This window comes from Cryptosporidium sp. chipmunk genotype I, assembly GCF_004936735.1.
Source record: "Cryptosporidium sp. chipmunk genotype I strain 37763 chromosome Unknown contig_5, whole genome shotgun sequence".
Classification (NCBI taxonomy): Eukaryota; Apicomplexa; class Conoidasida; order Eucoccidiorida; family Cryptosporidiidae; genus Cryptosporidium; species Cryptosporidium sp. chipmunk genotype I.
Genome location: NW_027125619.1, coordinates 277,897 through 302,422, shown reverse-complemented (window position 1 = coordinate 302,422; position 24,526 = coordinate 277,897). Strand labels below are relative to the sequence as shown.

Sequence of the window (24,526 nt, the reverse complement as noted above, 5' to 3'; positions counted from 1 at the left end):
GGAGGAAAAAGGTAGAATTTAAGAGACTTTTATTAAAGGACTTAGAAAAGAAAGATCAGGACATCTTTTCAAATAGTATCCGACATATAGTAATCTCCGTGGAATTCATATAAACAAAATGTTTAGACAAATTCTAATTTTGACATATTTGATAGTACTTCTACTTGGGACAGTATTATTTTTTACTGGATTTAATGGCGAGAAGGCAAATTATACGCAAAGTGGTTCTTTTAAGGAAAGATTCAAGCTATTAGAAATTGAATCTTTTGAGGTTGAAGCTATCTATGACAGAGTTGTATACTTCATTGTAGATGCACTGAGAGTTGATTATTTGAACATAGAAACTAGGAATCCAAGAAATAATATTCATAACAAATTTAAGAATTTGAACGAACTTATGAAAAATGTTGAATTAAATAAACATATTCGGTTCTTTAACTTTAAAGCGGAATTCCCAACTTTAACAACCTTTAGGGTTAAGTCGCTCATGTCAGGGGAAAATCCCGGACTGCTTGAACTTATTTCGGCATTAAGGCCTAAAAATAACACAGAATCTTCAACTATTTTAAAGAATTTATACCTTCAAAATAAAAAGTCTGCAGTCATTGGAGACGATACATGGAGTCTATTATATGACCAATTAATTCACTATAATTATAAATATGAATCATTAGATATTCGAGATTTTGATAATTTGGACGAATTTGTTAAGGAAAAGAGTAATATGTTCTTAAATCACACAAATCCTTATTACAAAAAATACAACGATTGGAAGTTTATGGTAATGCACTTCATTGGAGTTGACCATATTGGGCATTATATTGGTATTGATAATCACAATATGAGCAATAAACTCTCTGAAATGGACCAATCAGCGGCCAAAACTTTACAAATGCTTCTCAAAATTGACCATGGAAAAGAAAATCCTACACCTAAAGAATTCAATCAACAAATCCAAAATTTCACAAAAAATTCTAAATCTGAGAAAATCCTATTTTTGTTATTTGGTGATCATGGACAAAATGAATATGGCGGGCATGGTGGCCCATGTATTTCCGAAACTAGCGCGGGTCTTTTCGCTTTTTCCACAATTCCTTTTATCAATTCAATGGAAACTATTTCAGAATGGAATTTACCTGTAAATAATAATCACACTAATAAAATTTCTGGCTCAGCATCTTTTAATGAAAGAATTAAAAATATTAAAGTTTTGAATCAGATTGATGTGATTCCAATAATATCAGCAGCATTAGGAATACCTATACCAGAAAATAATTTAGGGATATTCCATGACGATTTTAAGATCCATCTAAAAAAGGGTACCGGGCATGATTATCATGATCCGAATCATTTTTCTTTTCATCAAAGACTTTTACAAGAAATTACTTACGCGAAAATAATGCATAATAATGCTCTTCAGATCTTTAATAGGTTGCTTAGTATATTAGGAACTCAACAAAGATTACAAAATGATATAAAAACCAAGTATTACGAGTTTGGTAAAAGCTATCAATTGATTAAAAATGTTGATTTATTAAGGATTAAAAAGGAAAATGATTACGAGCAATTAATAAGTATATGTAAAAATCACTTTCAATTGTCTCATGAATTTGCTAGTCTTATTCAAAAAAAACTGTTTATGGACAGATCCAAGTTTGATTGGCTATCAATTATTCAAGGATTTATAATTTTGCTTGCATTACTAATATTTGTATCAGTTATTATAATTCCAGGTTTTAATTTGAGCATGTCAAGATTTATGTTTAATCAAAAAAAAGGTTTTCTATCTTTATCACCTGAATCTGGTGCATCATCATCTAATCACCAACTATCGATAACCAATACAATTAATATAAGATCTGGTCCATTATTTACAGTCTATTTGATTCTTATATTCCTATCATCAACTATTAATTTAATTGGATTATATTTATTAAATCAGAACTTGTTAGTGTCAGAAGCTTTGATTTATTATTATACGGCTTTTACATTTACATTAATCACGCTAATCGTGATGCACATATTGATCAGATGCCGGTATGAGATACAATCATTTTATTTTAATATGTTTAAATTAAGTTTAAGCAATAAGCAATTGAGATGGAATTTTTATTGGTGTATAATGGCTTTATTATGTTTATTACAATTTTCAAGTTATTCAGCATCTTTTGCAAAAAATGAAGGAAAAGTTGTTAAGTTTTTATTGGTATCTTATCAGATTATACTGTTATTTTCTGGATCAAAAAGTAATTTAAGACAGATGTTATTGCCTATCATACAATTACTGTTGTTACGTTTTACGTATATTTTTGAGGATGAAAATCAGCAGGTTCTAAGAGGTGGATTTCTTAATTTTGGACTATTGCTATCGTCTAATATGACCAGGTTATTTGTATTATTGATTTATCTACTTTTACTATTAATTGTTTATAGGAACATTTTAAATAGATGGAATATGTTAATAATAGGTATAGCTCCGATATATTTTTGGTTTAATTGGATTGAAAATAATAATCTAGTACGTACACTGGCTTTAATCCAAGTTATAAAAATTATAAATGACTTGTTTATAAAAAGGTACAGATTAAAATTATTTAAAGAATCAAATAGTAATACCTCCACTACAATTATTGTAAATGATAAATTAATAATAAATAGATGGATTAACAATCATTTAATTTTAATATTTTTATTAAAGAATGAATTAATTGTACCATATTCAATTTCTAGTATAATACAATTAATTTCAATAGAGAATTTAAGATTGGATGGATTTAACAATAATCATAATTCAAGAGATAATATATTTTCAATACCTGTTAGAGTTATCGAAAGTATATTATTATTGTATTTATTATCAATAAACAATTTTTTTAATTTAGGTAACAAATTAAAATTGGAGTCAATTCCGGAATATGTTGGATTTGTAGGATTGGATCATTTTCATCCAATAATATCACAATTGGTGGTGATATACTTTTTGACATCACACTTATTTTCTTTATCAATTTTGCTCAAACTTCCATCATTGGGGTTAAAGAATCCAAGGATTTGGATGATGGGAATTTTATTATCAAAATACTTATTCACAATTTTTGGAACAATCATATTAAGAAAGAACATCATGGTTTGGCAGATTTTATCACCAAAACTGATTTATGAATTTATATTTTGTTCAACTTTTTCTATATATTCTCTTTATTGATATGGAAAAAAGAGGATCGTGTTATTTATTTACGTCTCTTGGTTCTTAGTTATAAATTTGTGAACAAATTTAATTAATTGCCTAAGTTGAATATTTTTTTGAAACTTTGTAGAACAAAGTAGTTTTTTAACTTTTTTTGTGAACTTGGTAATCTCTGTTTTATGACCATCTGTTTTTTTTGTGATTTTGAGAATTTTGAAAACTATGGGAACCTTGTGGATTATAAGAATTGTCTTGAGGATTGGGATCTCTATAATAAAAGTTGTAACCATTGGGACATGGCGTGACCTTCATACCGGATTGCAGACTATGTTCTTGTAAGTGTCCGTTATCGTGTGATGGTCGATAGTATCCAGATGATGTTGATGAGTATGGAAGTGGAAGAGGAGAATATCTGACCAAATTATAACTGTTATTAGGATTTTTGTAGATATTACCGTGACCACTACTATTACGATATTGATAGTGGCCTGGATTTCTGTAATCACCAATTCTTCCTCCTGTACCTCCTTCTCCATCACGGCCACCAAAGATTCTGTTCTTATTTCTCGAAAAGTACTCACTGTCATATAGACGACTCCCCACTTGATAATCTGAGCTATTAGAACGATCATATGGAGGATCTGAAATTGGGATAGTAGCTGGAACTCGTTTAGATGATGATGAAAAGTTTCTATTGTGATGGACATCATAATTATGATAACCAGTTTCATATTCTTGTTTGTAATGATTAGAATGAAAAGAAGATAAAGAAGTAGAAAAATTATCATCAAATTGATCCCTAAATCTTTTACTTCCAGAATGATAATTATTATAATTACTTTGATTTCCCTGAAAATATTGATGTCTTGGAAAAGATGATGATAATTGTTTGAAATCAATATTAAGATTCCAATAATTAAATAATTTAAAAAGAATTTTCTGGCTTTGATTTGCTTTAAATCCTTTAAACTTTCTTTCTTGATTATTTAAATCAAATTCTGAAATAGAATTGGAAAAAAGACGAGCATTTGGTAGCATTTTTGAGCCAAAACCAACTTTAAACATTTGAAAATTCTCATTTTTTGGATCTTTCCATATAATCTTTTTTTCGATTTTTTCAAGCTTAAAATAACCAATAACATAATTTGGATGTTTAATTTTATAATTAAACGAACTTTCTAATATACTTTTCCAATTTCTCTTATTCCCATCATCATTCAACATTCTTCTAATAATTTCCTTACCTTGTTGAATATTTTCACATGTCTCAATTATTGGTATCGTTACTTGTTCAAAATCATTAAGATCTTGATTTTTTTCATCATGAATTTTTAAAACAAGACTATAATAATTCTGAATATATCCAAAAATAGGCATATCAGTCATTTTAATGGTAAATTGATTATTAGATTCTGAATCTTCTTGACTATTTTCAAGAATAATATTGTTAATTGGAGAATATTTGAATGAATATAAGATATCACATCCAAGCTTATTTCGATATTTCGATAAAACATCCATTTCCTTTTCTAGTGGCATTACAGTATCTAATAATACTTTCTGATCAATAAATGGAAGCAAAGCAACCCACTTCCATCTTTGTTTATTTCCATTTGGATCCTGTTTAAACTTATTAGGATAAAACTGACTTAAAGGATTGCTTTTATCAATCATCATATTATAAAACTCTTTAGGTAAACATATTTTTCCAGATTTTGGAGGTAGTACCGACATTAATTGCTCAAATTGAGTAAATGGCTTTCCAAGTTTAAATTCACCAATTAAAGATTCTTTAATTTTATCCTGATTATTAAAATTACTTAATGCTTCGACAATATCCATTACATATGGAGCATAATGATAAGGATAATACCAATCCCAACTAGGTACCCCGTGATAATAATAACCAAGCACCCATGATAATCCTCTTAAATAATGTATACATACTTGATCAGAGATTTCATTCAATTTAGATTTAACTTGATCAAATTCTTTTCTTTCTTCTATTTCATCTTGCTCAATTTCTTCATCCTTAAAGTTAATCTGAGCATTGAACTTTCTATTATAGTAACTCAATCTGTATCTTAATATACTTTTTGGATTGTCTATATTTAATGAGATTCTCTTCACTTTATCATTACTATTGTTATTGTTATTTTCTAAATTATCTCTATTATTTAAATTAGAAGAACTATTGTTATCCATTAATATATTCTCTTCATTATAATCTTCCACTTCTGACAAATACTTTACCAACTTTGATAAATGTTCCTGAAAATATGACTCCATATTATTAAATCGTCTCTTCTTCTTTAAATTCTTATTCAAAGAATCGTGCTCTTCTTCTTCTTCAACCTTTTCTTGCTCTTCAAGAGTGGCAGAAATGGCTTCGATATTGGTATTGGTATTAATATTAGTAGTGGAATCAACTCCAGAAGGCACTGCATTATCACCAAAAAGCAACTCTATCTCTGAAAGTGAGACCCTGGGTCTTTCTCCTTGAGAGTTTACTGATTTAGAGGCATTTAGAGCTAGAGATGATGAAACAATCGAGTTTTGGGATTTCTCTTCTTCTACAGTATTAATGTTCTGACCCCCAGTATCTATATTGGTATTCTGACCGATTCTTCTCCCCCTCTCCCCCCCGCATCCATCTATTCTTTGATTAAATCTGGACTCTTGAATAATGATTTCATACTCTAAATCTCGAAGATAATTGAAGAATTGAATTATAGAATTAGGGATAATGTTTCCCTCTAAAGTCAAGTACTCGCCAATTCTAGGCAATACTCTAATGTAAATCCCAAGAATTTGGTCGAGAGATCCTTTATAAATATTAAATACTGGAAGGTTTGGAAGAAAATCATTCCCAATAAAAAAACATAAGAAAACAAAATCATCAATACATCTCTCGAAATCATATTTAAAATCTTGATTCTTTTCCATTTCATGCTCTCTTTCGAAATTATTACCCCCATTTCCTAACTCCTCTCCAATACTATTCATATATCCAATTTGCTCTCTTATTTCACTAAAATCAAAATTAAGATATTCTCTAAGCATTGAAAGATCCACTATCTCAATATCAGACCACCAAGAATAAATTCTAAGTTTCTTTGCAACATTCGGACCATTTTCAAAAATCCCACAAAGAATATCTCCACTATTATTATTGCTCTTGTTTTCGAATCCCAAACCCTTAATCTTTTCAATCCAAGCATTATAGACTATTGAAATTGATGATGGAGAATCCACCTTAAAATCCCTCACTGCCTCTCTAATTATATAAAAATGAGACTCATGAGTAGATAAACCAAGCATAATTAAATCAGCATCTGAACCATATAAAACATGCCTGGTATTTGGATCATAATCCTCATTGCTTCTTTGACTTCTAATAAATTCCAATATCTTATGCTCTCCTTCTCCGGGAATATTTGAATCAGAAAATATTACTGAAATTGATCGCCAAGATTCATCTACTTCAAACTTTCTCCTTATGTATGCATGCAAACACATTGTTAATCTTTCCATAAATGGAGTTCCAGGTGTAATTACATTGCTATCCCATTTCTCAACATATTCAGGACATCTATAACCTATCTTACAAAACTCCTCTTGAGCTATTTCATAAGCCCTCCTATTATAATCCATTTCTAAAGCAGTTTTATACCTTCTACTTCTTTGCTGATTCATTTTTGCTCTTGGTGCTACACCATCTATTGCCATATAAATCAACCTTCTTGGTCTTACCATTGCATATAATCTATCTATATAATCACATACTCTTGTGAACATCTCAGCCTCATTTTTTGGCTTATCTCCTCCACTTGGATTACAACATGGATGTATTATACCATTCATATCCAAATACAAACAATCAAACTCTCCATTAATATTTGGTTCAGTCAAATCCAAGTCATTTAAACACGTATCCTCATCCACCGCATCCTTCAATTCCTTAACTATTAATGGATACCTATTGCATAACCATCTATAAAATGTTGGGACTCCCATTTCTACTTTATGGAAATAATAATAATAATACTGCAAATTATATAATCCAAACTATCAAAACCACAAGGAAAATTCAATTAATACTTTCTACCAAATACCTTTGTCATTAATTCTCTTAACATTTCACCACGCGTTTTCTCTTTTTCCTTTTTTTACTTCTTAACGTCCTCTTTATTTTGACTTTTTTTTCATTATTGACTTTATATAATCATGCCTAGCCCGCCTCAGAAGCCCGCCTGATTGGTTTTAATAATAATTTTGCATGCATAAATACTTGGGAAAAAGAATCTGTTGTAATTCTTTTTTTATTATTATATTGTTGATAAAAGTATTAGTGAAGTTTTTGGAGTGGGACTCATTTTTAAAAAAAATTTTACTAAAATTTTATTTGGAAAAGCTGGTAAAAAAGTGTTTTTTTTTATAATTCTTTTTAATATTACTCCGACTGAAGACAAATTATTCGTAAATGATATAATTTCCAACTGAATTCAATCTAAATAATACCATTATTTTAAACTTTCAGTACCATAACCGAATAAAATAGTTTAACTATATAAAATTATTGGCAAAATGCTTCAAGTTAAAGCAATCTTGAAAAAGTTTGTTTTTCAAATAAATAACAAAAACTTGGACTTTAAAAAAATAACCATTCCTTTATTTGGGAAAATTACAAATAACCATACATCATGTGACAAGCAATGCAATACTGCTATAACAAATCAGCCAAAAGTCAATAATAATAATATTGTTACCATACATTGCATACGTCATGCTGAGAGTACCATAAATGCTTTAAGAAACCACAATATCAAAACTTTAAACATAAACGAACTGTTATCCGGTAAAGACCCAGGTAAGTTATTATCTTCATTTTCTATTGGCACAGCCTGTTATAATCCAATATTATCAAATTGAAAAACATTCAATCTAATTTATGCCCAAATTGGACTGGGCCTATATTATACTGGAATAAACTTATTGAATAAAAGCAACAATATATATATATATATATATATATACATAACTCTCTTTAATTTAAATCTTTAGGTATTTTGGATGCTCCTTTATCCAAGAATGGAGTTGAGAATGCAAATTATTTTGGTGATGAAGGTGGTGTAAGTAATTATTATATTTGTATATTTAAAACCAATATAAATTTATTACTTTTTCTAACAACTTTAACTTTTGTTCCTGAAATATTTCCGAATTAGCCAACATATAAAGGAAAACCAATTATGGAAAGAGCTTCTTTGATTATTACTTCCAACTTAAGAAGAGCTATGGAAACTTCAAATTTAATCTCAAAAAGATCCTCTGAAAATTGCAAAATTTGTGTATTGGATTTTGTTAGAGAAAAAGCCTTATACGTTTCAGATGTTCCTTGCTTATCTAAGCAAGAAATTATTAAAAACTACCCAAAAGCTGATATATCATTCCTTCCTGATGCTGACTATAAAAATCTTATTATACTTCCAGAAGACCATGACCAAGTGGATCAAAGAATTCAACAATTTATCAATTTTGTCAAGAATTATCAAGATCTTGAAAACAATGAAATTGTACTAGTATCCCATTATTACTTTTTAAAAAGGCTTTTAAAAGGTATGTTTCTGAAAATCTGTATTTAGTCTCACAATTACTTCATCTCCACTTCTCAGGATCTATATTATGGAAATTACCAAATCTTGGAGTAATTACTATTCATATTGATAAAAATACTGGTAAAATTATTAGAAATAATATTTTCAGCTAAACAATACATATAAATTAACTTTTTCTTTTAAATATTTTTGTTCTTGTTTCTTTTTTTCAATTATATCAAATCTTCCTATTTACACCTGTACTTAAACTTTCTTGCTGAGTATTAATTATCTTTGTTTCGATCCTCTTGCTTTTCCGCAGCTCAAGTATTATCTTTATCAACTTTGATAGTATTACAAACCCTAATATTAATCCAAGTATTATTCCTACGCATTTAAGTCCAAGCTGAATACAATCTTTAACTGAAATATTGTTATTTAATTTCAAAAAAATGATCTATTCTTACTTACCATTTGCTATTAAACACCAGAAATTTAATCCACAAGAAATACATTTATTCCCTGTAAGCATAGAGTCAAACTTTTTGTTTGTTAAAGAAGTCTGATTCACTACTACATCAGAAATAATTGAATCAGAACTTGCAATCGAGATCTTTAATTTTCGATTAGATATAAAAATATGAATATGGGATGTACATTAATATATATTCAAAAAGAATATTTTCTTTAAACTAAGCTTACCGTTGTAGAAGTTGTTGAAAAAGTAAACATATTCTGATCCAGTTGAACTGAAAATGAATTATATAATACCACCTATAATTTTAATAGAAATGATATTAATAGATTAATTATTTAATAATCCTTAAAAAATACATGAATGCAGAAAATGCATGCATGTATGTATTGGATATATTACATATATACTTACCACGCACTTGTACTCACTCCCAGTTAATACTGAAACTCCCAATACAAAAGTAAAAATCCCTATTGACTTTGCTTTAATCTTCTTTGTTTGAGCCATTATTGGATCAACCTTAATTAATAATTTAGTTAATCATATCCAATTTTACTAAATCAAATAAACACCTACCTCACTTGTCTGAACTCCTGACTTGGTACAATAAGGTATCTGGACTACAAAACCTGAATCAATATCACCTAAAGAAGATTTTTGATGAGTAATTAATTCATTTTGAAATATATATAAATATATATAACAACTTGAACTTACCACTATTCTTAATATATACCTTTAGAGGACAGCCATAACTGCTCATTGCTGTGCAAGCTTCTAAAGGAGGTGGCTCTATATAGGTAATAATTCCAGGAGAAGAAGTTGCAACCCAAGAAACAGAAGAAGCCTCGACTGAAAACATTATTTCTGTGTCAAAAATTGAATCAAAAGTATATCCAAGAAAGAATCTGCGTGATTGTATATTAGTTATATTCTCCATATCATTTTGAGCTACCTCTTCATGTCCAATTTCCCCCAGTGAATCCAGTATTAATTGTGGAGAACCCGAATTCTGTGCTTTTACAGAATATTGAGAAATCTTTCCAAGAGAATGGTCCTCTATTACTTTCTTATAAAAGTGAGCTATCTGAGCTCTTTGGCAAGTTCCAGGTGGATGATAACAAAATCTACCGTTCACAGAACTCCAAGTGTGAACACTTGTTCCTATCTTATCACAAGAAACACCAGTAAAATCTGCATTTTCTGGTGGAATGATCAAAGTTGGCTTCAAACAATCATTTCCTTCCTCTTCTGTCTGGTTATTTGAAGCTTTTCCACACCCATTTCTTAAAGGAGGAATTGTCATGCTAGCAGGCATCCCTTTTGGGGAAAACGTTGGTTGTAACATATAGTAACCACTCAAGTCCTTTGCATTAGCACTGCCAAATGGTGGTCCTGAACTTATTACCTGTACTGAAGCTCCAAAATTTGGATCGTAAAATGATGGAGACGATGAATTTAACGTATGTACAGAAGTCTGTATTCCGGACTCTTTATGTCTAATTCTTGAACAATCTAATGTGGAATCCTTATTTTCTTTCTTACATTCATCTTCCATATTCTCCAACTCAGTACTTGATAACTTATTAATTGATGATTCTGTTGGGCTAAACCAAGATAGCTCAACCTCCAATGAGTATTGCCAGTTCCACCCACCTATTCTAAAAGCTGTCCACCATGGTGGTATCCAAACAGGACATGATTTCGATAAGTATACATTCCACCACATTCTTTGTTCTATAAATAGTTCAAAAAGTTCAATAACTATTCTTCTTCGCAAATAATTAAACTTACGTATCCATGAACAATTTAATGTAGCTCTTGAAAATGGTGCATTAGTATTTATCTAAACAAGAGATTCAATTGATTTATTAGTATTAATTAATTTCTTTTAATTTAAACGCCCTTAGTTGCTAACAAACTCTCTTCTTCCAACACTTTGATAGAATTATACTTACCGTTACATATAATTCTGGACACCAACAGCACGAACCTTGCGATCCGGGTGGTATTGGAGTTTCTTGAGTCCAGTTCTTTTGGCCAGGTGGTACTGTAAATCATTCAAAGTGAATTTTATTGAGCTATTAATAAATTCTAATTAATTAATTAAAACTTACAATTCGGTGTTCCATACAAATACTCGTCTCTCACTTTCTGACAACTCCTCAACTCATGATCACAAAATTTATATGGGTCACCTTCAACCTGGCTAAACGAAAATAACTTTATATCTTCTTGAAAATCATGATACAAAGTTGAGATATAACTCAAATCGTATGCAATCAATATTGGAGACTTCTTTATTGTAATCTTAAATCCACTAGACCCTGGGTCTGTTTCCTTTGCATTCTTTCCATTTACTTCTGATGATCCAAAATTCAGTGATACGTCCTTTAAATTAATTAATTTTAAAATATTTACTTTTCAATTCCTGATTAAAAAACCTACCTGATTATTTTGTAGAACCAAATGGCCATTTAGCATCTTTTTACACTGTCCATTCATACACATTTCTTGCTCTGACACTATTAATTGTGAAGTTACATTTCCTACTAACCAGAATATTGATATTAATAACAAATACATAACTTTCTCCATTATATATTATATTCTTCTTTCATTTTAAATTTTCATAAACTCTCTCAATTCTGATCCATTGAATACACATATTTATTGTATAATGGCCTATTCTTACTCTTTTCTCTAGTCCCACACTATTTTACTTTATATTTTTGCTCTTTTTTTTGTGTGGCCATATTACCAACAAAAAAAATATTTATATACACATTGCTTTTAATTATTTTTGTTCATATTATATAACTCTCTTTATATCTCTTGTACCTATTTTCTTACCTTCCAGAAATATTCTTCAAACAAACTTTATTTCAACTAAAATCATTCGATTAATCTATAAATCAGTATTAACCTGTTACTTTAAACATCACTATTACAAACTCACAATTTTGCCATTAATTTAAGGAAAAAAGTAATTATTTAATTTCTGTGCAAAAAAAAAGACTATCACTAAAATTTGTTTACCAATGCCATACACTTTATGTGGCCAATATTTTCATATACCGGTGACAACTTTTATTGCATGCATGCGAGCGGTAGAATTTATTCTATTTACACATATTAATCACGTGTAATTAATCCAAAAAAAATCAAGATTATTTAATTATAATTAATGCGTTGGAACAATAACTATACTAATATTACTAGTGATGCTATTATAACCTATCTAATTAAAAGCAAAGACTAGTTTGAGATCACAATAAAAGTTTTATCATTGAAGTTAATTACAGAAGAATTTCTGTGAATGATTGAATACTCCGTGGAAAGTCTGTTGGGATTTTCAATCTTGTCAGCATATCTGGAAACTCCAACCCTTTTGCTATTTTTAGAATTTCCAAACAATTGTCCACATAAAAATAGTTTGCCAGTCGGAGAAATTATTGCTGATGATCTGCTCCCACACGAAATAAATGGTTTTAATAGATCCAACTCACCGAACTTTTTCAATGTTACTGGAGGATATATACTTGTTTTATCATCAAGTATACCGCATTGTCCGTATGTATTATCTCCCATACATAAAATAGAATTTATGGAAGTTAATATTAAACAATGCTTTTCACCACACGATATCTTTTCTATATATATTTCCCTAGAATTACCACCAGATCTTTCCTCAGCCTTCTCATCTTCATATATATTATTTGATAATTCATTATCTTTCACGTATTTAAAACCTGAATTCTTTGTAGAAAGCCCCCAAGATTCTACTTTTAATCTACTAAAATTTGGAAAATCTGGGTCATATATATATATATCATTCTCACCAAATTCACCAAATGTATTATCCCCCCACACAAATAGCTGTGAGTCTGAATCCAAAACCAGAGTAAAATATGCTCCAATTGAAATCTGTTTAACTATTGTGTCTTTAAGTCTACAAACCAACTCCATCCTAGGATTATGAAAATCCCAAGCATATATCTCACCATTATCTAAAGCTATACATGTCTTTTCCTTATATGATTCCACCTCTACAACTTTATTCCTCCCTCCAAAAAATGCCTCCGACTTTGGTTTAAACACTATTGGACTCTTTAAATCATGTAAACCCCATCTATATATCTCCCCCTTACTTGTTAAAGCTATGGAGCTGTAAGTTCCTGCTGTTATCTTTACTATTCCTTCAATATTTTCTTGTATCTTTCTTGGCTCTTTTAATTTCTGTACTGATTCTCCATGGCCAAGCTGACCAAACAATCCCGTCCCATATGAATAAATCTCAAATTCCGATGTTAAAAACAACACATGACTCAATCCTGAGCTCACTTGTATTATCTTCTTCTTCCCCAATGTATGAATTGTCTCTATATTATTAATACCCCTATACACGGAAATTGTTGTCTTCTTACTCAGTGGACGGTTTAAATCCAGCAAATAATCTGACGTTGTTATCAAATACTCATTCTTTGTATTCTGACTTTGAACATTAGAATACATAGATTTTTTTTCCTCCGCTCCTTTTATTAATCAATCCTTTACATTCATTACGATACATATTTTTGCCAATACTTGCCAATACTCACAACGCCTGGCGCGCGCGCTATCTGCATGCAAATTATTAGATTTTATTTCGTGAGAATTGAATAATAAAAGAATCAAATAGGCTTTTTTTACTTCTTTTAAATAAATTTGTATAATAATTAAATTCTATTTTGATAAAGTTCTAAATAAAAATGAATAAAAGCTTATTGAAAATAGAATCACCTAAATTAATTAAAAAATTACTCAGCAATTACAAGAATAATAATTATAATAATTAGTAACTATAGATTAGCTTGAAAAAATGTAATAATTGTGGCGGTTAGTTGGAACACTTCCTCTCGACCAATTTGACCCCATGTTCGATGTATTCTTCCTTACTGAACCACATCTGCTGAAAGGAACCCAAGGATGCCAAAATACTTCCACCTATCCAGCTTGAAAATTTCCTTTCTACCGTAGAATTTGGAGATATAATCTTCAATTTAGCTCCCCCACCTGATAATTTGTCATCCTCAGCCAGAGATTTTGAAACACGATCAGCCAAACCTGGAATTATGGACGTACCTCCCGTTAGAATCACTGCACCTATTAAATCTTTTCTGATATCAATGTCACAAGCTATGATAGTGTTTGAAATTGCAGAACATAGTCCCGGGAATCCATTAGTATTCACTGGTGGAAGGTCCGTATCACTGATAATCATCTCAGGATTCAATAAGCATTCAGGAACGCGAATACCAATAGGCTCAGAATCTATTAGAGTACCATCAGGCAACTCATAAGTAGATGTAGCGAGTGCTGATGATGTTTTAGCCACCTCTTCATGCTCAGCACAACGACAAATCGACTCCTTTATATTCCTTAAAACCTCTCTTTTACCATATTCAATATATGAGCTTGCAACTTTTTCTAAGCTAACTTGCTCATAACTTAATGGTTTATCCTTGTGAATTATCTTTTTAAAAGAGAAACTGGGAGAAATACTCAAATTCTTTTCTTTTAGTAAATGCCTGGCAATTTGGTCATCCAGAAAATCTCCTCCTACAGGGTACTCACATAGTGGTTTTTGGAGAGTATATCCATCCAATATTGGAACTATTGAAGTTGCTGTTGCCCCAATATCTACAACTAGACCTGACGATCTGCCCACAGAAAAAGCACTCAAAATCGCCTTTTTTGCCGTATAAACTGCTGGAACATCAAACTTTTCAAACATTATTTCAACTTCCTTTTCTCTAATCTGTCTATTATGCTTGGACGGCTCTGTTAATAATATTGGATGCTCTCTTAAATCCGTTGAAAGGCCAACTTTCCCTGCTGTTTTCCCAATAATCTCTTCAAATACATCCTCATTCAAAATCAAACTACCGTCCACAAATTTTAAACAAGGCTCTACAGATATGTCTTCTAAGTAACTCAAAAAATTTAATGGAAACCTTTTCTCTCCATTTTCACGAACTCCCACCACTGATGGCCAAACTTGTCTTGGGCAATCCTCCCCACCGTACCCTATCTTCGTCATATAACTGCCTACGTCCACAATAATTGCTCCCACATCATCTCCTCCAATAAACGTTTCCTTTCCACTCATTTCTACTCTATTCTTTTTCTTTGCCTTTTCTCTGGCATTAACACCTTTCTCCTACAAATAATTAATACCGAGGTTGAGCGCCACGCCTTGCCCGCCTTTTCTAATACGGTATCGTTAAAAAAGATCTTTAAGAAAGGAAAAGAGGGTGAAAGGTGAAATTAGTAGTTTATGTATTTAAATTTGAATTATGAATTGTCAAATATAGGTTTTATTTAAACACATGTTGAGAGAAAATTAATAGAGAAGGAAATTTTAGGATAAGTAGAGAGCGTGAAAATACTGAATAGATTTGTATATAATGTATACTTATATATCAGAATCTAATTACCTTTAGATGGCTGAACTAAGAAGAATAATTCCTTTATCATGCTGAAAATGTGTTTTTGTTGGACCAAATAGACATACAGAGCTCCATTTCAGCAAACTCCTTCTCTTGTTGATGATCACAGCAATCATTTGTAACCTGATGATTTTCAGCAATAGTACTATTAAGATACTCTTGGTTCTTTTCTTGTTCCATCTTTGATTTTTTAGCTTTTATCTTGTTTAGATGACGCTGGTACCTGCCTTTTATATATTTTTCGGAGTTGTGTGTTTTATTAATACTTTTTGAAATTACAGAAATTTTTGATGAGTCCTTATCTACTTTTGATGATTGAGGCTTTCTGCTATTTGTTGAAATGTCTTGAACTTTTTGAGTGGAGATCTCAACAAGAGCTGAGTAAATTTCGTTAGACCTCAGTTCACTGGTAGAAGGGACGTCATTCCTGAAAAGAGGATGTAGTTCATCCATGTTCACATTGGAAGACTCAAAGACCAGAAATAAGTATTAAATATTTTATTGGTTTTAATTAAATGGCTTAATAATATTATTAAGTTGAAAGATTATAATTTTCATTATTTACCATTTTAGGCGCAAAATAATCAAATTGTATCGTTTGTTTCCATATTTCCCTTAAATTTGGTTTCAGCTCTTCCTTTTCTCATAATCTCTCTTAGCTGTTCCCTTTCCTTATCATATTTCATTCTTAAATTCCTTCTCAAGCTTGCATTACTATTTGTCTTATTAATTGTGGATGGAAGCTTTTGTGAGCCTTTTGACTGTTTACAAGAGTTCTTAGTATTATTAGTTGGCTTTTTAGAACTATTACTATCACGAAGTTTGTTTGCAAGATTTCTTTTAATAATTTCTTCAGTGGTAACTTTTTTGCTATTAAAAGCACTAAGTTGTGTCACAAAGAATTCAACAGTAGTTTCAAGTTGTAATAGTATTTCCTTTCTAGTAAGTTGCCTCTTATTTTGGTTATTCTTTTCTTTCTGGCTAAAATAATCAATAATCTCTTTGTATTTACTTTGAGTAGTTTCACAATTCTGATATTTTGAACTATTATTGCTAATCATTGAACTTTTACTCTTTAAATAACTATTATAAGTAGAGATCTCTTGATCTTTAAACCACTCATCCAAGCTTTGCTTCAAAAAAAACTTGGAGCTTTTTTTCTCACTATCTAAATCTTGTTTAATCCAGAAAGGAAGCTTTAATATATCAATATAAGCTGCTTTATTAAGAAAGCTGGTAGTATAAGCACTTAATTCTTGACAAATACTATTAAATTGATTCCAGTTTCTATGACTGCATGTATTTAAAAAAATGTTAATGAAGTTCAAGATATATCTGTTAGATTGGAAAAACTTGTGAATACTTGGTCTTTCTTGAGGATTAGGATTGAGTAAGTCTCTAATTATATTGACTAATTCTCGAGAATATCTCTTGTGCACACCATAAGTTTCAATATGATTGTTAATTTCCTCTTTAAACTGATTTTCATTCCTAATAGAAAATATTAACATTTCTTGCATTGAATACTTTCTGAAAACTTTCTCTAGAGAACATAGCTCCAGTAATAAACAACCTATACTCCAACAGTCGCTTTTTTTATCATGCTGCATATTTGAATATATTTCAGGAGCTAAATAATAAATGGAGCCCTGTACAAGAGGATTTGAAAAGCTTTCAGACTTATTCAATTCATCTTTATTAGATGATAAAATATTGGAAATACCAAAATCTGAGAGTTTGACCATTCCATTGGAAAATAAAATCACATTATTTGATTTAATATCGCAATGAATAATATTATTATCATGTAAATATTTGACTCCAAGAAGTATTTGGAGAAAAATGAATAATATTTCATCTTCAGCAAAGTAAATATTATCTTTTCCTCCCTTCCTTCTCGCCTCAATTTCACCATCTAAGCTTCCATATTCGCCAAGTTCCATAATAATACAAAGCAAATTTTTAGTAGTGTAAGACTCAACCAATTTTACCAAATTCATATGGTTGATAATATTGAGTATTTTAATTTCTTGAATGGACTTGTTTTTTTCAATCTCAGTCATTCCACTCATATTGACCACTTTAGCCACTAATTTTTCTTGCTTTAGTTCTCCCTTCTTTGTCTCTATCAAATAGCATTCCCCAAATCCTCCCTCTCCTATTTGGTTAGTTAAATAATACTTATCCATTTTAATTAACTTAACATTTATTGAGAATAGTTTGCTGATATACTACTACTTTAACTCAAATGCAGAAATTATAATATATTTCTTGTATTACTATACTATTCTTTCTTCCCTCCTCCACAAACTCGAGATTTCTAATATTTAAATACAAAATTCTTAAATTTGTCCAAAATTTACATTTAATGTGTGGTTTATGCCACCTTAATTTTATTCCATTGTTTTAGTCTAGCCAAATATATATATTTATTTATTTCGTTCCCCACCCCAAATTTTTCCAGGTTACGATTTCAACCTCCCCTTCTTGTAAGAAAAAAAAACTCAACCACCAAATTTCTTTTTCAGCACATCTTTTCATTCTCTTTAATAAAATAATACTCAAACTCTGATTAAATTACCAATTTCAATCCACACAAACTCCTCGATTTCTCTTTCATCTAACTTTTAAAATACTTACGTTTCCTCAAAAACTAATTATACTCAAAATAGTCTCCAACTTCCTCTTGGAAAATATTTTTAACATGCAAGTTGCATATTACTAAAAACATTGTAAGAATTTGCAAGATATTTTTACACACATGCAAACATAATTAACTTATATACCGGTGTTACAAACAAGAAAATTACTAATTTAGTAGCTATAATTGCATGCAATTACGTGTCAAATTTATTTTAAAAAAAATACAAAATGGATCTGATTATAAATATCTTCTATAAAAATTAATAAAGATTATATTTAACCAGTAATCATCCTGTCTTAATAATCCCCATCTTATCCCTCTAATTTATTTTATTACCAATCTTCTTGTAATCTCATTTTTTCACATTTGGTTGCTCCAATGCTAATCTCTTCCCTTTTCTTCCAGTCAATACACCCGCTCCCGCCCCACAAACCGAACACGGCGGAGACGGGACGTTGAGTGGAATATTAGATATGTGGCCAGAAGCCAAATAGCGGCTTAATAAGTAACTAGAAGGTAGGAATAAGTGAAAAAAGGGTAGGTGTGGGGAGAAAGTGTGGATAATGAATAAAGTAAAAAAAACGCTAATCGGGCTGGAAACAGTTCTATCAATTTTTAAGGTGTGATAGTCGCAACTTTGATATAACAAAAAAATATATTGAATATTAATAAATCAAGAAAGAATGTCTGGAAAAGTAACAAGCTCAGGTGGAAGAGGTGGAGGAAAGAAAACTACCCGTAAAACAATGTCAAACTCTGCTAAGGCAGGATTACAGTTCCCAGTCGGTAGAGTTGCAAGATACTTAAAGAAAGGAAGATATGCAAAGAGAATTGGTGCTGCTGCTCCAGTCTATCTTGCTGCTGTTTTGGAGTACTTGTGCGCTGAGCTTCTTGAACTCGCTGGTAATGCTGCCAGAGACGCTAAGAAGACACGTATCACTCCAAGACAAATTCAATTGGCAGTTAGAAATGACGAGGAACTCAGTAAGTTCTTGGGTAATGTTACTATCGCTAGCGGTGGTGTTTTGCCAAACATCCCAACTGTCTTGTTACCGAAGAAATCCAAGTCCAAACAAGGAAACTCACAAGAATTCTAAGCATTCAGTATTGCTTTGTTGCAGTTCGATATGTGTATATATAATCGAAGCGATTTTTATCTTCACCTTTATTGATGGTACTTAGTTCCTATTTATGGCGATGTTTCAATCACGTTTTATCATAACATATTGCTCTCGGAACGGTTAAACTAGAGTTTGAGGGGAGTCTCTTCAAGTGATATGATTTCCATCTTCTCTACCTGATCCGGAGATTATTCGTCTGGGCATTCGCCTTGCATTAGAATTGTAGCCCTATCAGGCGGCACTAGCCGCCACTATTTAGTATGCAAAACTTAACTACTAATTAAGGATTACTTTCCCTTCTCTGGTATTGTGACAAGCCGGGCCAAGAATTCTTGGCTTGTTCCTGAGTTGTTATGTGGTTGCATGTCTGCACATGTTGGCATCTGAATGCGGAACGAACACGACAGTAGACTATATTCACTAAATTTTTGAAACTATGGCTTAGGACCTTTCTATGAAAAAAGTCTCCCTAAAAAAATGCTAAATTTTTGAAATAAGCCCCAAATACTTTTAATACCTTCTATCTCAACATTTCTACGAGAGCGTTCCCGGAACTGAAACTCCTGGTTCTATGTTTTTTAAAGAATGCACTGGCAAGATTACCACATGTCCCGTATTTAGTTTCAATTTGCCTAATTAAGCTTATATCCAGCTTATTTAATCCGTCTGAATATACCAATTGCCTATTACATACGCAAGCTGCTATTAATTGTATTAGAAATTTATATAGATTATCTCCTCCAAAAACTCCTCCTCCCCAATATCCACTAACGAAAGGACTACGATCGTTCTCTTCAGTTTCTCCATAAAAATCATCGCATAATGCTGATATAAGTTTGCTGAGTTCTCTTAAGGCATAACCCAATGTAAATTCTGTATAAGTAGAACCACGAGATATAGCATCAACTACAGCATATACTCTTGGTATTGCTGCGTAAATTTCCGACTCTTTAATTGGTCGAAAAGTAAAATTGTTTGTACCGAATCCAGTGTAACCAGAAAATTTCATTACACCCCTCACAGTAATTGAATCCTCATCATGCAAATCAGAATAGAAAATGCGTCCAAGTAAAGTTTCTGGAGCAATTGTCATCACTATCTCTTCCTGATTCATAACGTTATGTAATGTTGCACTACCATACATCATATTAGCGAAAATCGCTTCTACCACATGTCCTCCTGGATTGTAGCTTTCCATAAACCCTTGAATTATTTGCGTTTGCTTAATTCCTAAATTTGAACTTGTGAAAAAATTTTCTCGGTTTGAACCTTTATGGTGTCTTTGAAATATTACATGATTATGAATTTCTTGATCACTTGAGGATATTTTACCTGCCATAATGTTAAAGTAGCTTAAAAAGCAACTTAGTTGATTTGAAGAAGCACGAGTACCTCCAAAAAACCCCGTAAAGTCAAGCCCTGGGACTTGTTGATTAAAAATATGGCCTGGAAATAACCCCAAGAACCCTGCAAATAACATTAATACAATAAACTTTCGCGTAAAAATCTGGGTTGCGTTTGTTTTCTGTAAGATTACAGCCCTAGGAAGTTCATTATCAATTAAATTGTCTGTTAACCTCACTAAACTTTGTGATAATACAGGAAATGAACTTGAAAAGAACTTAGAGGACTGAGCTGCATCTGCATTTGAAAATGCGGATTCAAGTTTGGTTGATATCTTTTCGGTAGATGACTTTATTTGATTATTATTGCTTGCAATGCCCAAATCTTTGACAAATTTCCTTAACGTATTCTGAGAATTCACACTCTGATAATTTGACGAAATGAAACTCGTAACTTTACCCCAAATACCAGAATCATGAAATACGTATCTTATTGTATTCATCTTGAAAATACGCTCTAATCCTAATTATATATTTACGCTTATAATATGTAGCCTCTCAAAAGCTAAAAATAGATTGGCGGCACACTATTTCTAGATTTCGTATCAAGTTTTCCTAATTAGAGGCAAAAAATTTTAACGATTAATTGAAAAAAATAATAAAACAATTAAAGAAATATATAATATTGCTTATTGGTTTTACTCTTTTCAGAGTACGTTTGGAAGGACATTTTCTACTAGTTTTGAGCATATTTAATCCCTTTAAATTCAATAAAGCTACTAAAATGTAGAATAAATAAAACTTGGGGCCACAAATACTCACTTGGTATGAGTTTAAATAATTAAATAATCCAACTTAAATTTTTTTTTTTGTTTAGTTTTCTATTTTTAAAAAAAAAAACTTACGTGTGCACTAATTGCTCTTTTTTACATGCAAAGCAACTTCCCCACAGTACCTGGCTCAGCGCCATGTGGGGAGAGTGTATTGTATAAGAGAATCGCCTGTAGGCAAGCAAAACGCAAAAAATATGTCTATGCTGTATAATTTAGAAATAATAATAAAAGGTAACCTCCACAGGTACAGGCAGTGGGGAGTTCAGCAAAAAAGGGGGAAAAGACTTAAATTGAGTGGAAAAGTATATAGTGAGCAAGCAAGATAAAGGTTAAGGAAAAGAAAAATAAGAAGTTCTCGATAAGTTACTTTATTCTAAGTCAGAAATAGGTCGATTTTGAAAAATGTTCGAAGCTAGATTATCAAATGGAGGAATTTTGAGGAAGGTTTTTGAAGCCATAACAAATTTGGTTAGTGATGTAAATCTTGAATGTAATGAAAGTGGAGTAACTATCCAAGCAATGGACAATAGCCATGTTTCTTTAGTCGGGTTGTATTTGAAGGATACTGCTTTTGAGAGATATAGATGTGATAAGAATAGAACTTTGGGATTAAATACTCAAAATGTAGTGAAGCTACTAAAGTTATGTTCAAATGATGATCAAGTTTTACTTAGACACGATGATGACTCTGAGAGTCTAATTTTCATCTTTGAAACGCCAAATGGAGATAGAGTTTCAGAGTTCGAACTGACTCTGATTTCTATCGATCAGGACAGTCTTCAAATTCCAGAAACAAGTTTTTCATCTGTAGTAACTATGCCATCTAATGAATTCCAAAGACTATGCAGAGATATGGCACAGTTCTCGGACTCTCTCTCCATTGATGTGACTAGCAAGAATGTCAGATTCTCAACTAAAGGGTCCTTAGGTTCTGGTAGCATTATCTTGAGGCCAAAAGAAGGAGCAGACTCTGAAGCTGTTGCCCTCGATGTCTCAGAGCCATGCCAATTAGTATTCTCACTTAGGTATCTTAATAACTTTGCCAAGGCTACTCCTTTGAGCAATAGTGTAAAACTCAGCATGAGTGAGAATCAGCCTCTTGAACTCGAATACCCCTTGGAAGGAAGTGGTTCTGGCCATCTTAGATTCTACCTTGCCAGAAAGATTACTGAAGACGACGAACAAGAGTGAGGACTTTATAAATAAATCTGGTGACTTGTCACTTTAATAAGTGGGGAGTCTCTATACACGCATTCAAAAAAAACATGCAATCCACATGCATGTGGGAAATATAGAGAAAGAGCGGCATTATATATAAGTAGCTTGGTGTTCTATAGTAATAAGTGTAAGGAATATTATTCTTCTCTATCTTCTGTTGAGATCTCCTCGAGAATCCTTTTGATTTCGTTGAATGATTTGAGCTCGTCCTGAAGGCACTGGGACAAAAGTATTGATGCGTCTGTAATTTTGTCTAGACTTTCTTTGTATTGCTCTATGCCTTGTCTCATTATCTTTTCTGTGTCCTCCTCTAGGGTGGGGCTCTGTGGCTCTCTTGGGGATGACGTTCTTCCAGTTACTATATCATTTGAATTATTTACGTCATTGGCGCTAGAACTGGGATTTGAAGTTAGTTTTCTACTATTACTTCCGGCCTTGACTGCAAGCTCGTACCCTTCTTTGATTCTATTCAGGGATTTTATTACGTCTAGAGTAAACTTTTTGTCCCTCTTGTCTAGAATGGAAGGAGTCCTTAAACTATCTTGGCTTCCTAAAGAGAATTAATCAAGAAATTATAAAAAAAAAAAAGAGAAATTACCAATTTGCATGTGAATTTTGTTCAATTTACAATGTAATTCCATGTTTACATCAACTTACCAGATTGAGAATTAAAAAGTAATCTTAATCTCTCACATACATTTTGAGGAAATCTTTGGTGGGACTGCCAAAGCCTTACTACCTGTAAGTACGGAGATCTCTGCTCAAAAGTTAATCTACTAATAATAGGAGCAGCTGTTAAAAGAAACTGTTCATATCCTATTAGAAAAAACTTTCTTGATTCATCATCAATAGTAATTGCTCTAGTCACCATTTCATGAAATACATAAAATATAGCCAATCTTTCTTCCTCCCTTAAACTTTTATCCACAAAAGCTTCTCCAAAAAGTGAACAAAGCTGCTCTCCTGAGCTTCTATAGAAAGAAAGCCAAGATGCCATTTGAGAAATTGAATCATTATGGTGGGACAACTGCTTAAAATTCCTTAATATTCTGTCTGATGGAACCACTGGGTAATTTTCTTCCCTACCTTTATTCTCCCTCATCCTCTTTTTAATATATTAAACCACGTATTTAAATATATATACATATATATATATATATATATATATATATATATACATAGAAAAATATTTTACTTATTGTACATTTAAAGACTAACAATATTATAACTTATATTATTCGCACTAATGATTATATTGTTAATGCTTAATTTAGCTTGATTATTCACGAAAATCAAATTTTATATTAGTTTTTCCTATCTTTTCTTAGAGCTCTCCTATGTTTAAATTCAATTAATTCGCAATCAAACTAATGAAACTCAAGAAAGTCAACAACCGGACTATCAATGACTAACTTCCCGAATGTATGTATTTATATATATATATATATATATATAAATTTATTTATTTATTTATTTATTTTTTATTCATTTATTTATTTATATCTATTACTATTCATTATTGACACCCAATTCTTTCGACAACCCCCTGATTTTCTTTGATACATTTTTGCCTTATACGATTTTCCCGCCAATTTATGGCGGGAAAGCTCGCAT

General features: G+C 31.2%; 12 protein-coding genes across 12 annotated transcripts; 4 read left to right on the top strand and 8 right to left on the bottom strand.

Annotated features, from left to right (window-relative positions):
• Positions 1–76: 76 nt before the first annotated feature.
• ELE39_003180 (phosphatidylinositol glycan class O) lies at positions 77–3,205 on the top strand (the record flags this gene model as incomplete). Its single annotated transcript, XM_067346522.1, has 1 exon — positions 77–3,205. A coding segment is annotated over one exon (3,129 nt), but the record flags the coding sequence as incomplete, so codon positions are not given.
• Positions 3,206–3,364: 159 nt separating this feature from the next.
• Positions 3,365–7,204, bottom strand: ELE39_003179 (exoribonuclease; the record flags this gene model as incomplete). Its single annotated transcript, XM_067346521.1, has 1 exon — positions 3,365–7,204. One exon carries the CDS (start codon positions 7,202–7,204, stop codon positions 3,365–3,367), a length of 3,840 nt encoding a protein of 1,279 aa, XP_067199759.1.
• Positions 7,205–7,774: 570 nt separating this feature from the next.
• ELE39_003178 (uncharacterized protein) lies at positions 7,775–8,832 on the top strand (the record flags this gene model as incomplete). Its single annotated transcript, XM_067346520.1, has 3 exons — positions 7,775–8,057; positions 8,252–8,319; positions 8,416–8,832. 3 exons carry the CDS (start codon positions 7,775–7,777, stop codon positions 8,830–8,832), a joined length of 768 nt encoding a protein of 255 aa, XP_067199758.1.
• Positions 8,833–9,935: 1,103 nt separating this feature from the next.
• ELE39_003177 (uncharacterized protein) lies at positions 9,936–10,991 on the bottom strand (the record flags this gene model as incomplete). The annotated part of the gene is made up of 1 exon (XM_067346519.1): positions 9,936–10,991. One exon carries the CDS (start codon positions 10,989–10,991, stop codon positions 9,936–9,938), a length of 1,056 nt encoding a protein of 351 aa, XP_067199757.1.
• Positions 10,992–12,520: 1,529 nt separating this feature from the next.
• Positions 12,521–13,777, bottom strand: ELE39_003176 (RCC1 like beta propeller; the record flags this gene model as incomplete). Its single annotated transcript, XM_067346518.1, has 1 exon — positions 12,521–13,777. One exon carries the CDS (start codon positions 13,775–13,777, stop codon positions 12,521–12,523), a length of 1,257 nt encoding a protein of 418 aa, XP_067199756.1.
• Positions 13,778–14,141: 364 nt separating this feature from the next.
• On the bottom strand, positions 14,142–15,413 carry ELE39_003175 (BRG1 brm-associated factor 53A like actin; the record flags this gene model as incomplete). The annotated part of the gene is made up of 1 exon (XM_067346517.1): positions 14,142–15,413. The coding sequence occupies one exon, from the start codon at positions 15,411–15,413 to the stop codon at positions 14,142–14,144; it is 1,272 nt and encodes a 423-aa protein (XP_067199755.1).
• A 364-nt stretch (positions 15,414–15,777) lies between these two features.
• ELE39_003174 (uncharacterized protein) lies at positions 15,778–16,206 on the bottom strand (the record flags this gene model as incomplete). The annotated part of the gene is made up of 1 exon (XM_067346516.1): positions 15,778–16,206. The coding sequence occupies one exon, from the start codon at positions 16,204–16,206 to the stop codon at positions 15,778–15,780; it is 429 nt and encodes a 142-aa protein (XP_067199754.1).
• Positions 16,207–16,337: 131 nt separating this feature from the next.
• Positions 16,338–17,942, bottom strand: ELE39_003173 (NEK Ser Thr kinase family; the record flags this gene model as incomplete). Its single annotated transcript, XM_067346515.1, has 1 exon — positions 16,338–17,942. One exon carries the CDS (start codon positions 17,940–17,942, stop codon positions 16,338–16,340), a length of 1,605 nt encoding a protein of 534 aa, XP_067199753.1.
• A 1,138-nt stretch (positions 17,943–19,080) lies between these two features.
• Positions 19,081–19,494, top strand: ELE39_003172 (histone H2AX; the record flags this gene model as incomplete). The annotated part of the gene is made up of 1 exon (XM_067346514.1): positions 19,081–19,494. The coding sequence occupies one exon, from the start codon at positions 19,081–19,083 to the stop codon at positions 19,492–19,494; it is 414 nt and encodes a 137-aa protein (XP_067199752.1).
• Positions 19,495–20,038: 544 nt separating this feature from the next.
• ELE39_003170 (shares a domain with poly ribose glycohydrolases) lies at positions 20,039–21,364 on the bottom strand (the record flags this gene model as incomplete). Its single annotated transcript, XM_067346512.1, has 1 exon — positions 20,039–21,364. One exon carries the CDS (start codon positions 21,362–21,364, stop codon positions 20,039–20,041), a length of 1,326 nt encoding a protein of 441 aa, XP_067199750.1.
• A 732-nt stretch (positions 21,365–22,096) lies between these two features.
• Positions 22,097–22,885, top strand: ELE39_003169 (proliferating cell nuclear antigen PCNA; the record flags this gene model as incomplete). Its single annotated transcript, XM_067346511.1, has 1 exon — positions 22,097–22,885. The coding sequence occupies one exon, from the start codon at positions 22,097–22,099 to the stop codon at positions 22,883–22,885; it is 789 nt and encodes a 262-aa protein (XP_067199749.1).
• A 670-nt stretch (positions 22,886–23,555) lies between these two features.
• Positions 23,556–24,014, bottom strand: ELE39_003168 (uncharacterized protein; the record flags this gene model as incomplete). Its single annotated transcript, XM_067346510.1, has 1 exon — positions 23,556–24,014. One exon carries the CDS (start codon positions 24,012–24,014, stop codon positions 23,556–23,558), a length of 459 nt encoding a protein of 152 aa, XP_067199748.1.
• Between the last annotated feature and the right edge of the window lie 512 nt (positions 24,015–24,526).